Source organism: Diospyros lotus, chromosome 1 (assembly GCF_014633365.1).
Source record: "Diospyros lotus cultivar Yz01 chromosome 1, ASM1463336v1, whole genome shotgun sequence".
Classification (NCBI taxonomy): domain Eukaryota; kingdom Viridiplantae; phylum Streptophyta; class Magnoliopsida; order Ericales; family Ebenaceae; genus Diospyros; species Diospyros lotus.
The window spans coordinates 20,642,655-20,657,551 of NC_068338.1; the positions used below are offsets into that span (position 1 = coordinate 20,642,655).

At 36.8% G+C, this 14,897-nt stretch overlaps 1 protein-coding gene across 1 annotated transcript in view; it reads left to right on the forward strand.

The window, feature by feature from the left end:
- The window catches only part of LOC127808396 (probable receptor-like serine/threonine-protein kinase At4g34500), a 28,421-nt gene extending 13,891 nt beyond the window's left edge, over positions 1-14,530 (forward strand). The window contains exons 6-10 of the mRNA XM_052346956.1: positions 11,028-11,627; positions 11,743-11,885; positions 11,980-12,198; positions 13,106-13,249; positions 14,164-14,530. Of these exons, the coding sequence (XP_052202916.1) occupies positions 11,028-11,627; positions 11,743-11,885; positions 11,980-12,198; positions 13,106-13,249; positions 14,164-14,247 (1,190 nt within the window). The 3' untranslated portion in view covers positions 14,248-14,530. The remainder of the gene's footprint in view (positions 1-11,027; positions 11,628-11,742; positions 11,886-11,979; positions 12,199-13,105; positions 13,250-14,163) is intronic.
- The last annotated feature ends 367 nt before the right edge of the window (positions 14,531-14,897 follow it).

Here is a 14,897-nt window from a genome sequence, read left to right on the forward strand (position 1 = left end):
CTGGGGTAAAATGGGGGTTCACATTGTGCTCCCACTGATCTCTTGAGCAAAGAGACATGGAAGACGGGATGAATCCATGAATCTTTTGGTAACTGAAGCTTATAAGCCACATTTCCTACCTTAGCTTGTATAGGAAATAGTCTGTAGTACCTTGGACTCAACTTAGTCACTTGCTTTTATGCAATAGCCTTAAGATGAGTAGGTCTAAGTTTCAGGTAGACTTTCTCCCTTACGATGAACTCCGTTTCACTTCTTCTTCGATCCACAAATTGTTTCATACGATTTTAAGCCATAGCCAACTCTTTCTTTAATTGTTGTTGGACCCATTGCCTTGGCTCCAAGTAAGACTCTACTGTAGCTATTGTAGTATGCTCCCCCACTACAGGAAGTAATAGGGGTTTGTAGCCAAATAAAGCTTCAAATAGAGACCTTTTGAGCGAACTATGGTGGTTGGAATTGTACCACCACTATGCAAGCGATATCCACTTGTGCCAGCTCTTGGCATGAAATTAAAGAAGCATAGGCACCGTAGGTAATTCTTTACACACTGATTCACTCTCTCTATCTGCCCATCCGTTTGAGGATGGTAGGCTATGGACATTTTTAGTTCAACTCCCAATGACCACATCAACTCCTGTCAGAACAAGCTGGTAAATATCTTATCTCTATCATTGATTTACTACAAAAAATCAACGTTTTAGCGATAGAAAATTTCATCGCTAAAACATCAAAATTCGTCTCTAAAAAATTTAGCGACAGATTTAGTGACGGGAACCTTTCCATAGCTAAAAAAGGCGTCTCAGAAATTTAGTGACTAGTATTTTTTTAGTGACAGAATCAACAACGGGTATAACCTCGTCGCTGATCAGCAATGAAAAACAATTCCGTCACAAATTTTGACCATGGCAAAAAAAATCAACACGCCAACCCTCGCCCTCCCCTCATGCGAGTGTGCCTGTGTGGCTGCGCCTCTACTCGCCACATGGCAGACTGGGATAATAATCCCAACAATAATCCCAAGCTTGCTACACTTGAACTCGAAACCCCAACCTCCCATGACCAAACGCGCGCGCAAACCAGCCAATTTGCAAGTCTCTTTGATTACTAATGTGCATAAATTATATTTATAGTATTTTCTTCCAAACTTTCCACAATTATATTTACACTCCAATATATCTCAAACTTATTTAGTGAATATTAATTTTAATATTAATGTTTGTAGAGGAAAATGAATATTAATTTTAATATTTATTAATTTTATTTCATTACTAATTCAAATAGAAGTTTATAAATTATTATATTATTAGCAACAAAAAATTCTTTTCTTTTAATTTATTTTTCTTTTTGATTTAAATTGAAAATTTATAATTTTAAATTAATTTGTTTTCCTTTTAGCGACGGGTATTACCCCGTCACTAAAGTTTTAAATTTTTATTTTATTTTTTTTCTTTTTTAGCAACGAGATGTTCCCGTCGCTAAATTATTAATTTATATTATATATTTTTTTTAGTGATGAGCACACCCCCATGGCTAAATTATTAATTTTTGTTTTTTAGCAACGAGCACTCCCCCATCGCTAAATTATTAATTTTTATATTTTTTTCTTTTTTTTTAGCAACAGCCACACCCTGTCGTTAAATTATTAATTTTTATTTTTTTTTAGCAATGGGCATGCCCCTGTCGCTAAATTATTTATTTTTATTTATTTATTTATTTTTAGCTATTGGCATACCCCTATCACTAAATTACTAATTTTTATTTTTATTTTTTTAGTGACGAGCATGCCCCCTTCTCTAAATTACTAATTTTTATTTATTTATTTTTTTTAGCGACAGGCATGCCCCCGTTTTCTAAATTATTAATTTTTATTTTTTTTAGCGACGGGCATGCCCTCGTCGCTAAATTGCTAATTTTTATTTATTTATTTATTTTTAGCGACGGGGATTTTTAGTGACGGGCATGCCCCTGTCACTAAATTATTAATTTTTTTTATTTTTTTTAGCACGGGCATGCCCCCACCACTAAATTATTAATTTTTTTTTTTAGCGACAGGCATACCTCCATCGCTAAATTTTTAAATTTATTAAAAATATTAAAAATTATTTAGTGATAGATTTTCCATCGCTAAAGATTATTATTTTTATTTTATTTTTTTTCATTTTTAGCGATAGGTTTTCCATCGCTAATTCCATCGCAAAAAATGAAAATTTTTGCGACGGACATCTATCACTAATCAATGACGAATTTCACCCCGTCGCTAAATAGTATTTTTTTTGTAATGATTATAGATTGGAGAATCCCATGTAACTTCACCACTTGATCCAAAAAATTCATTGCAACTTCCTATGTAATATAGGGGTAAGTGAGGCTTAAGAAATGTGCAAACTTTGTGAATCAATCTGCCACCACCATGATACAATCCTTGCTCTCAGATGCAACCATTTTATAAAATCTATTGCCACACTGTCCCACACCTGTGTAGGTATAGCCAAGGGTTGCAACAAACTTGGGTGAGCCACAATCTCATATTTGCAACTCCTACATGTGTCACAAGCCATTACAAAGTCTATCACAATCTTCTTGAGTTGGGGCCAATATAAAAGCTATTACACCTTATAGTATGTGTTTTAGATTCCCGAGTGTCCTCCCAAAGGGGGATTCATGGAGTGAGTGCACTATTTTCTTCTTAAGTGGCTTATAATTCCCAATCATCAACCTCCCATGATATCAAATCACCCATTTGGTGAGTGTGTACCCCCGTTTCCCATTGGGTCTAATATGAGTTGTGTAATACCCCGAGAGCCCAGAGAAGTTAGTATATATCGAGGATAGTGTAAGAAAGGAAACAACACCAGCTGGATACCTTTTGGGCTGAATGTTGGCAAAGAACTCCCAAGTTAAGCGTGCTTGACCTGGGGTAATCCAAGGATGGCTGACCCCCCTGGGAAGTTCGTGTAGGCCCATTAGGATAAGTTGTTCCGGATCTTCCTATCGCTCGAACGGGATGTTACAAATGGTATCAGAGCCGACCCCCGAGCCTCTGAGCACGGTGGTGGGGCAAACCTCAGCCAGGAGGCTGGGTCCCGAGGGGGGCGTGAGGCCCCTATGGGGGGTGCGTGTAGGCACCTTAGGCAAATCCCACATCGGCCATGCAAGGGGGGAGATCTGGGACCGGTTGTAAGGTCGCAAGACGAGGACGTCATGTGCTTAAGGGGGGGAGAATGTAATACCCCGAGAGCCCAGAGAAGTTAGTATATATCGAGGATAGTGTAAGAAAGGAAACAACACCAGCTGGATACCTTTTGGGCTGAATGTTGGCAAAAAAATCCTAAGTTAAGCGTGCTTGACCTAGGGTAATCCAGGGATGGGTGACCCCCCTGGGAAGTTCGTGTAGGCCCATTAGGATAAGTTGTTCCGGATCTTCCTATCGCTCGAACGGGATGTTACAAGTTGTTCCAATAACGCCTTAATTTTCTCATCTCCTCCATAGCTAGTCACCACCTTCTGATACCAATCAGGACTTATGACTGTAATAGTGGCTAAGGATCCTTCTTCGTGGCATTTGGACAGAGCATCAGCTGCCATATTCTCTCTTCTTTTCTTATATTGTATGATGTAATCCAAGCCCATTAATTTATCTATTCCCTTCCTTTGTAAGTGCATATGAACCCTCTATTATACCAAGAATTTTAGGCTCTCATGATCCGTCCTAATTATGAATTGACTCCCCTCTAAGTAGAGTCTCCATTTTTCCACAAACATTAAGATAACCAATAGCTCTTTCTCGTAGATACTCAACCCCAAGTGCCTGGGGGATAAGGCTTGGCTAAGGTATGCCAAAGGTCTTCCCTCTTGCATCAGCACTACCCCAACCCTAGTGCTACAGGAATCAGTCTCCAAGATGAAGGGTTTACCAAAATCCAGTAATCCCATCACTGGCAGTGTTCTAAAAATAGGCCCAGGCCCACCTAGGCACTACCAAGGGGCTAAGTGGCCCCTAGTTGCCGCGATTTTGGCCTAATCGGCCTAGCTAATCGGTGTTGAGGGTGCCTAATCAGCCACGACGACCGCCTAGCTCCATGAACAGCCTCGATTGCACATTAAGTTTAGTATAAATTGATTTAGGATTTTTTTTTTCCCTTACCCATTCTCTTTCTCGTCTCGCCGTCGCCACTTGCTCTCTTTGTTTCCGTCGTCGCTGACTGTCTCTCGTCACTTTCTCTTTTTGTCTCAGCCTCTCTAGTCACACGTCGTCGCCACCTCTTATGGATAGTGAACTTGCCGTCGTCGACGTTGCCATTGCGCTTGCAGGAAGATTTGCTCTCTCTCTCTCTCTCTCTGAGTCTCAACTTTGTTATTTAATATTTATTATTTAACTTAGTTTAATGTGTTAATGTGTTGTTGCCTTTGTTATATATGCATAATATTATATATATACAATATAATAATTTTATTAATATATAGGTATATCATATATGTGATTTATTTATAATTTTATGTATATATAAATAAAGATAGATTTATATATATAGCCTCTATATATATATGATTTGTTTATATATATATATGTATGTATGTGTATTTGGGATAATATAAATTTTATTTAAATAATTTGTTTATGCCCCGCCTAGGCTGCCTAGGTGCTAGGCCTTAACCTGGCGCCCGACTAGCGCCTAGTACGTTTTAGAACACTGTTGGTGCCTTGCTCATAGCCTCCTTCAACTGTACAAAAGTTGTTTCTACTTTAGAACCCCATTTAAACTTATCCTTCTTCAACAATTCTGTCAAAGGCCTACTTATGATTCCATAATGTTTCAGAAACCTCTTATAGTACCATGTCGGCCCCAGAAATCCTCTCAATGCCTTTATGTTAGTAGATCTCAGCCATGCCACTATTGTTGCCACCTTCCTTGGGTCAATGCTCAACCCTGCACCAAAAATAGCATACCCAAGGCATTCCACTTGTCTTTAACTGAAGGTATATTTTGACCTCTTAATATAGAATTGGTTAGACCTGAGAATCTTGAATGTAGCCCTTAGGTGATCTAGGTGTTGCTTAAAGGTTTGATTGTATACAAGTATGTCATCAAAGAAAACCAAGATAAATTGGCATAGGAATGGCTCAAAAACTCGATTCATTAGGGATTGAAATGTGGCGGGGGCATTGGTGAGCCCGAATGGCATCACCAAAAACTCATAATGGCCATGATAGGTTCTAAAAGCGATTTTGGGGATGTTATTTGGTTTATTCGAATTTGATGATAGCTTTAACGTAGGTCTAGCTTGGAAAAAATTGTGGCATTCCTTAGCTCATCTAGCAAATCTTCAATGATTGGTATGAGGAACTTATCTTTAATGGTCAAGGTGTTGAGTTGACAGTAGGCAACACAGAAACGCCATGATCTATCCTTTTTTTTTTCCTACAAGTAGGACGGGGGATGCATAGGGGTTTTGGCTAGATCTAATTAAGGATTTGTTTAACATTTCTTTAACCATCTTTTCAATCTTTATCTTTTGGTTCGGGCGATAACAGTAGGATCTGATGTTTATGGGCTTTGAGTTGGGTTTAAGGTTGATGGAATGATCAAAAGATTGCTTAGGTGGCAGGGAGTTAGGTTCTACAAAGAGATCCTCAAATTCAGCCAATAGCATATTAAGTAGGTGTAATTAGTGTACCTCCAAGTTGTTATGAGTCTGGGTGTTGATAGCCAGCTGTAACTCGCCTACCTACTCCATACTAGCCTATGTCCCCTCCATAGTCTGGATGAAGAATAGTTGGGCAACTTGGGCCGATTTGTTCTTGAACATCTTTTGAAGCTTCTTTCCCGTGATCATCTTACAAGTCCCGGTCTCCCTACTGCCAGCAAGTGTCAACTTCTTACCCTCCTTCTCAAACGTCACTTCCATCCTGTTGAAATCAAAAGTTATTGGACTCACGTGTTTCATCCAATCCACCCCTAACACTACATCAAAATCCCCTAGTTTAAGTAGCCCTAAGTCAACTTCAAACAACTCCCCTTGCATCTCCCAGCAAAAACCTACACAAGTTGAATTACTAAACACCTTATTGCCATTAGCCACAGTGACTATCAGTGGGTGGGTTCTCGTGAGTCTACAATTTAATTTCTTAGCCGTATTTTCATCCAAGAAACTGTGGGTACTCCCACTGTCAATCAAAATCATAAGGCTACACTCTTGCACCTACCCTTCAACCTTCATAATCTTATTGTTAGCTAACCCTTTGAGAACATGTAGGGAGATCTCCCCATTGTCCTTCCCTTCCAATTCCATCGGTTCTTATATTTTCTCCTCTTCTACAATAATGCCATCCTCCTCTTCAAGCAAGAGCAGTTGCCTCTTACATTAGTGTCCAAGGAAGTACTGGTTGTTGGGTTTGAAATACTATGGCACGCACCCAAGAGGGAGGTGAATTAAGTAATTTAAAAAATAGTTTGAAAACTTGAAATCTTTTTCAAAACAAATAAGAATATAATGCAAGTGAGGATTATTGAAATGAAACAAAAAATATAAGCAAGAGATGAACACAAGGGATTTATAGTGGTTCAGCTTAAATCAAGCCTAATCCATTACCTTAGCTCCTCACTAGGAATTTTAAACCAATTCACTAAAACACCTCCTATCACTCCGGATAGGCCTTCTAGCAACAAGTTAGGAAAAATACAAGAAGTGTACAATAAGAGAGAATCTAAGAGATGAATCTCTTAGTTACAAGGTCTCTCAAAATGATACAAGGCTTGAAAATAAATTTACAAAGATAAAGCAAAGTCTTGGAAAGGTAAAAATTAAAGCACTAATACAATTTGAGAAGTATGAAATAATCTTTAAGCTCTCTGCACTTTATTACCATCCATTAGTCTCTACAAGATCCTCCTTGATTTGTATTTATAGGCTTCCAAAAAGCTTTGCCCAAACTAGCCATTTTTGAGCCGTTGGATATTGAGAAACTAGCTGTTGGAAGTTGTCAGAGACACAAACTATCAACAGAAGAAAATGGTTAGTTGACAAATTCAAGCCAATTACAAGACTTTGTCGACAGAATAAATAAGTTAATCGACAGAATCACAATACAATATAAGACTTGATCGACAGATTGAAGCCTTCTGTCGACAGAACCAATACATTGATTCTGTTAGTCAACAAAGCCTAAGGCTTAGTCGACAGAATAAAGGCATTTAGTCGACAGATCATCGCCACTTAGTCGACAGATGCTACAAATTTGCCTTTAACTTCATTTTCCAATATTTTAAGATTTAATTAAAATTTAATACTTTATTTCTCCAATCTCCTAAATCATAAATAATACATATGTATTGGAAAATATTTTGACCAAACATCTTTGAAACTTGAGAACCAATATGAAAAACTTTAGGGAAATAATATGACTTCATTTAATTTTGTGCATCAAGATAATAATCATTAATAATTTTATCATCAAAATACAATTATTTTTCTTCATTAAAACTATATCAAAGGAAAAACATCAATCTCCCCTTTTTTTATGATGACAAAACATTTCATGAAATATCCAAAAATCTTCCAATTTTTGTCATAAATCGAAAAGGATATATTTGAAAGAATTTTAACACAAGACTAGGAGGGGATTGGGCAAAACATCAATGGGGTAAGAATAAATTGGTGAAAAATAAAATTTTACAAACTCCCCCTTAATAACACATATCAAAAGATTTATTATCTCCCTTGATCAAAGCATAAAATTTGAAAATCATTTTGACACTATAACTCTCCCTTAATTTTAGAAACTAATATGATTGAAACTTTGGATAGAAATTCTTAAGTAAAATCATAAAAGCAATACATGATTCAAAATCATCATAAATATCATGAACATGGAGAGTTTAGGAATAGAAAATATACCACCAAAATTGAATTTAACAATCTCTCTTACTCTTGGTTTGCAAAAAAAAATAAAAAATGAGCATCTTTTGGGGTTGATTTTCTCCTTCATGCTTGATTCATCCATAAAGATTTCACTTTGAGTTCCATTTGGATGTCTAGCAAACTTGCAAAAATAACTTATCCACAAGATTTTGGTACCCAACCCTTTTTGAGGTCATCATAGTTAGCATTGAAATTTCATTTTGGAAACCATATTTGTTTATATCTTATAGGATGGTCTCTTATAAAACATTTGTTTATAGAATGCCCATATTAACCACAATAATGGCAAGTGATTTTAGAATATGAGACAAAATTTTATTTTCTTTTCACAAAGCCATCTTACCCTTTTCTTCTTTTATGAAAATCTTTTATTTGAATCTCAAAGGCATTTTTCAGTTCTTCTTTCTCTTTGTTAGCTTTTTCGAGAGATAATTTTAAACATTTGTCTTTCTCTTGAAGTTGATCATTTTGAGCTTTCAACATTTTATTTTCATTATTCCAAGAATCTTTTTCTTCTTTTAAAATGCTCACTTCTTTATCTAAAGATTTTAATTTCTTCTTTAAGACATTGTTTTTCATACTAACATTTTCAAATTCATTCATCAAATCATTGAATGCATCATGCAATTCATCAAGAGTAAAACTTAAAATTGAACCACTAGAATGGGAAGGTTTCTCTTCTATGTTGGCCATAAGACATAGGTTGATCACTTCCTCCACATGGGATTCGTCACTAGAAGATAAATCATCAATTTTCTTCTTGAACTTCTTCTTATACCTCTTAAATGATGGACATTCGGATATGATATCCCCATGCTTTTGACATCTATAACATTTAACTACATTTCTATATTTTGAGATTTAATTGAAATTTAATACTTTATTTTTTCAATCTCCTAAATCATAAACAACACATATATATTGGAAAATACTTTGACCAAACATCTTTGAAACTTAAGAACCAATATGAAAAACTTTGGGGAAATAATATGAGTTCATTTAATTTCGTGCATCAAGATAATAATCATTAATAATTTCATCATCAAAATACAATTATTTTTCATCATCAAAACTATATCAAATGCAGAATATCATCGGTCTCCACATTTGAAACACAACCTTATTTGTCTTCTTTGTTCGATCATCCCCCCACCTTGCACTACTAGGGTTAGCAAAGGTGGGAATCATCACCCCTTTTGTCTCTATTTCTTCATCACTGCTTCCACCATTAACTCATGCAGACTAGCACTCAGCTGCTTATTCCACCTTTCCCGACTGTAACATCTTCACCATGGGTATAAGTTCCTTACTCAACCCGCTCATAATGTTGGAAACAAAGTATGCCTCGAAAAGGTGGGGGTTGAGATTGAGCATGAGGGACTTCAGTTCCTTAAATCAAACTTGGTACGATTGTACTCCTCCTTCTTACTTAAGTTTGTTAAATTCTTCTACTACATCCATCCTATTTCTGTCCCCAAATCTTTCACACAACTTACTACAAATTCTTCCCATGGACACTCCCCCCTTAACTTCGACTAGCCTTGTTGATGCCAGGCATCCCCAACATCACTGAAAGAGGCAGCTATCAAAGCCACCTAGTGTCTTTCTAGCACATTGTACCAATTGAACATCCGTTCATACCTCCTTACCCACCACTATGGATTAACCCCATCAAACATAGGGATCTCTAATTTAGGCATCGAAAGCCCTGGCTGGTTTGGAACAGTCAATCTCTCTTGCCATCATTCCACCACATTCTCCTTTACTTTTGTCAGATCCACCTCAATTTCTAAAGGGTCAACATTCGCATTACCTATATGGGTTCCCACTCCTCCCTGATCTATGAGATCACTCCATCCAATCTTATTTCCAAGCCTTCCATGGAATTATCCATTTTCCTATCTATCACCATGATCACTTCATGGTTCCTAGTTAATCGAATCTCCAACAATTCCACTCGAGTTTGTAGATCCGAGACAGTTGAATTAAACTATTGTAATTGTGACTCCAAATTCTTTATCCCTGTTCCCTTCACCATTGAAATTAAATTCTCGTCGGCCAAGGTCAAGCTCTAATACCAAATTTGTCAAATCTTTGATCTAACACCGAATTCTCACCAATCGATGTGATCAAAGAAAATTCAATAAGGAATGGGAGAAATAGAGAGGGAAAAGAGAGAGAAATAAAGAGAGGGAGAGAGAGAACAATGAGGGAGAAATTCAGATTGAATTTAATTGAATTTCTAGATGCCTTTAGGCTAATGGGGATCAAGCCTTTATATACTATGTCCCCGCGCCTCAAACCCCACCAAAACTAAAAAAAATACAATTACATATAGCCATCTCTAGGTACAGTTAATAACATCTCATGTGTAAGCCACCCAAGCTGTTAGAACGTGACAAGACCAATTTGTCTTTTATCCAAATAGATTATAATTATAAAAATAATATATTATTTTTTGTTGTGAATAAAAATATTTTTAAATTACATAAAATATATTTTAGTTACAAATATATATCTAAATAATATATCAAAATTTAAAAAAATAAATAAATTTGAGAAGAAAGAGCATTATTACAATTAGGGCCAAAAATGTCCATACAATCCATAAATGTTTAATCCACCAAGGTGGGATTATATTAAACCACCCCTTCTTAGGTTTTATATAATCCCACTTGGGTGGGATTATTTTAAATTTGGCTTACTTTATCCAATGTGAATAAGAGACCAAACATGGTATTACTATGTCAGAAGGGATTACCATGTTTTAGAACTCCTACCAAACAGCCGTTAAGAGTCTTTCTCAACCTGACTACTAGAAAAAAGAGGGACAGAGATTTTAGATTGTCAGAGAAAAAGGAAAAGGGAACTGCAAGGAATTTACAGTTCTCCCATTCTGATTCATTTTTAGTATCTTCTTCAGGGAATTTTGGAAAATAGGTGGCTCCACTGAAGAAGATACTAAATAAACATGTAAACTCCAGATGTTATAAGCTTTTCAGGGAGTTATTTTGGTTAAGTGGTGGGAATAAATGAGACAAACATCTAATTTTATTTGTTACAAACCATTGTAGCAATTCTTTTTTTTTTTTTTCTGATTATTGCAGCTCCAACTTCAAGCCTGTGCCACAGTGAATCAAGTTCTCATTTTACTGATGAGAAGTTCATCCTTGAGCCTATTTTATCAGAAAACGATACAAAACCAAAGACAGAAAATCTTGGAACAGTTGCTCCAGATGCCATTGAAAACCAATATGATATTAACTCGATTGATGCTCAAGAGAAAATTCCAGATCAAATACCAAGACTGAGTGGCCGCACTGAGGACTTGACAGCTCCACTGGACCCTGAAAAGTCATATGATGAATCCAGTTGTGAAAGCCATGACAAGATAGGATGGATGAGGGAATTCAGTTATGAAGAGCTGCAAGCTGCTACAGATGGATTCTCCCCAGAGAATATTGTCTTTGAAGGAGGACATGCTGCTGTCTTCAGAGGTGAGCTGAAAGATAAGTTGATGATAGCCATTAAGGAAAACAAAGATGCTAGTTCTCAAGGAGAAAGGAAATTCAACTCAGAAGTCCAAGTTCTTGGCAAAATAAGGCATGAGAATGTGGTCGTATTGTTAGGATCCTGTTCAGAAGGAAACCAAAGGTTGCTCGTATATGAGTATGTGGGCAATGGTTCACTAGATCAACATCTTACAGGTAAGAGAATAAATATCTATAAAGGAATTGCATATCAACCTTTACTCACAGAAATCCAACAGTGACTATGAAGCTTACATGAATTATGAATTTGCTGGCTGGCATGATAATGTAGAGTCAAAACCTTTAACTTGGGGGGTGAGGATGACAATTACACTAGGAGTATCCAGAGCTTTAAACCATCTCCATGCCAACAACATAATCCACAGAGATGTAACACCAAACAATATTTTGGTGACTCATGACTATGAACCATTGGTAATGACTTGAAATTTCTAGAATCTGCAATATACTTCAATGTTCACATTTTATTCACACTAACATTCAGTTTATTACTCAATGAATGTGTTAGCTTGGAGGTTTTGGCATTGCAACAACACAGCATGACTCAGATCAATCCTTGGACCACGGGGTCTTGGGGACCTTTGGATACTTGGCACCAGAATATGCAGAGGCTGGGATAGCATCAAACAAGACAGACATCTACTCCTTTGGTGTGGTCTTATTACAGCTCATCACTGGTCGCAGTACTAAGGACAAGACACTTCCAGAGAAAAGCCTAGTTGGATGGGTAAAAAACTAGCACTCTTTTCTTGAAAAATAGTTTCAAAGCTTATGTCCCTAGAAGAATTGAAAAGACGCCCACAGTGCACAAGGTTCCCCACTTTACAAGGATCATATTAGTACACAGCTTAAAAGAATTCATGAAATAGAAGTATTTTGATTTTAAGGGTGAAGTTTAGGATCTTGCAATTAATTATAGCAATTGAAAAGTCTATCTCCCCTTAAAAAAGTGAAATTACATAGGCATGATAGCAGTAAAATCGTTGCCATAGTACAGTTGATCTCCAAAGTTGACTTCCAAGATTGTATTCTACCAGGAAAATAGCAGCTTCCAGTCTCTTAAAGAATCGTGATATTACAGATAGTAGATGCTCCTACATTAAGATTGTTCAAGTGAAATCAGAACTCTCTCTCTTTTTTTCTTTTTTTCTTTTTTGCTTTCTATTTTATCCCCCTTCTTCTGCTCAGGCAATACTTACAGAAAGAGTGCTGCTGTTTCTGGAAAGGCATCCAATGCCCTTATCAGATCTCTTGGCAGTTCATGTGTGCAGAAGGCATATCTTGATGAGGAAGAAACATATTCTGAAAAAATGAGAAGGGTTCAATGGGATATATTTTGTAGAGACCAAGTCATAGCAGATACGTGCTGAGTTTCATCTTCTTCTACACCATGCAGTTCTTGTTTCTAACTTCGAAGTTAAATAATGTTTACGCATTAACTACTTCATATATTTACAGTGCATAAATATGAATATGTTCCTGTATCATGTCTATCTCTTATATCCATGCATGCCTCTGAAATTCCATCCCTCCAAACCCTGTGGTCATTAGTTCATTAAGCACAAAAGTTCCTTGTATCCTCAATCTATTTATAACAGGTTCCTCATATGGTTATGTAAATTATAATTTTACAGGCTAGAGCACTTCTGAAACAAAAGAAGTATGCTGAGATGGCTGATTCAAGAATTTTCCTTGACACTCACCAGTTCAATTGGACAGTTCAACTAGCAGAGAAATGTCTATCCCAGGATCCTGAGAATAGGCCATCCATGGATGAGGTAAGCAGTCTATGGGTATTATTGCCATTGAGTAGATGGAAAAAGAAAAAATTGCATAATAGAGAATAAATTACGAGGGCTAAAATTAAAAATATGCAGGACTCTTCACAGAGGTACATAGGTGCGAACTTGTTATTGTACTTAAGCAGTATGTGAAAAAAATAAAGACTGAAAAGTATGGGGTAAGTAACATTATTTGTGCAAATAAAATAAATCCCAAATGCAAAACCAACTAGATTTGGGAAACCATGTTCCAGCAAAATGAAATGCCTGCTCCCTGGAAGGATGCTACGTATCCACCTCGTGCAAGAAAAGCTCTTGCAGACATACATTTGAATATTACCACCTTCAAAATCTCTCCTTGATGTTTTGTCTACATGAACTGTTTTATATTGACGCTGAAGACCAAATCAAAATTTCCTGACATGATGTTTTATGACTATAATTAAGTTCTTTTGTATCCTTGGGAATCAAAATTGCAAGGTAGAACCAGTTAACATTTACATATTCAAGTTCCTTCACATGGGCATATCAATTGGAACATAAATACTAAATCGACAAATAGGCACTGTCATGCTCAAATGCATTCATCAACACCTAGTTAGATGATTCTCAAAAGAAAATTTTGGCACCGTTTTCAATATTTGTTTGTCTAAACATCACAGATACAATGACCTTGGGTGAAAACAAAGAAAACTCATGCTAGACAGGTAATTTCTTGGTGCAGTGATTAAAGCTCAAAATGTTGAGTTTTATACTAGTTTAACTATGAGCTTAGCGATTCTGTAGTCTGGCACCCTGCCTGGGATGTTTGGTATGAAAACTTAAGGAATGGCTTTTGCCATCAATGGTTCCTCCCCACCCCCCCCCCCCCCCCCCCCCTTCCTTCTTCTCATATTTGTGTATTGCTGCAGGTGGTCTCAACACTAGAAAACATAATGGAAGGGAAAACACCCTGGGGACAGAAAAAATCCTACATCCAATATGAGATACAGTGAGCATCAATGGGAAGTCAGAGTGTTTGCAAAGCTGATGAAAAACTTGAATGCAACAAGAAACATACAGCAGCTGAGTGAAGCAAAATGAGAGAAAGGAAATCCAGAAAACCAGAGAATGGATCACAAATAATGCAGCTATACTGACCTGGACATGTGTGTTTTTCGAATAAACAACTAATCCAGATGATCTGATGACTTCATGCCATTTCATCTTTGAACTAAATGCAATGTAAACTTGAGTAAACACCATATTTTTCATCTAATGTCTAAAATTTGAGAACGTTTCAACATAAATTACTGCCAACTTACTATGATCACAAGAAACCTACATTTTCTAGGTAAAAATGCAGTACTTAAAATGTTCACACTCTGATTGTGACTGCCAACCCCGTAGATACAATATTGTCATGTAACCAGGTAAAAGGCAGGAAAGCCATCAGGGGGAAGGGGTAATATGGACGGTATCAACGGTCCTATTGTAATAAGGGAAAAGAGGCAGTTATGTAGAAGTGTGTAGAAGGTGTATAATTTGAATTTCGGGTGCCAATCCCCTCAGGATCAATATATAAGCCGAACCCCTCGGCTAATTGAGGCATTGGTGAATACAATTGAATCATTCCTGCCTCTCTCTCTCTCTCTCTCTCTCTCTC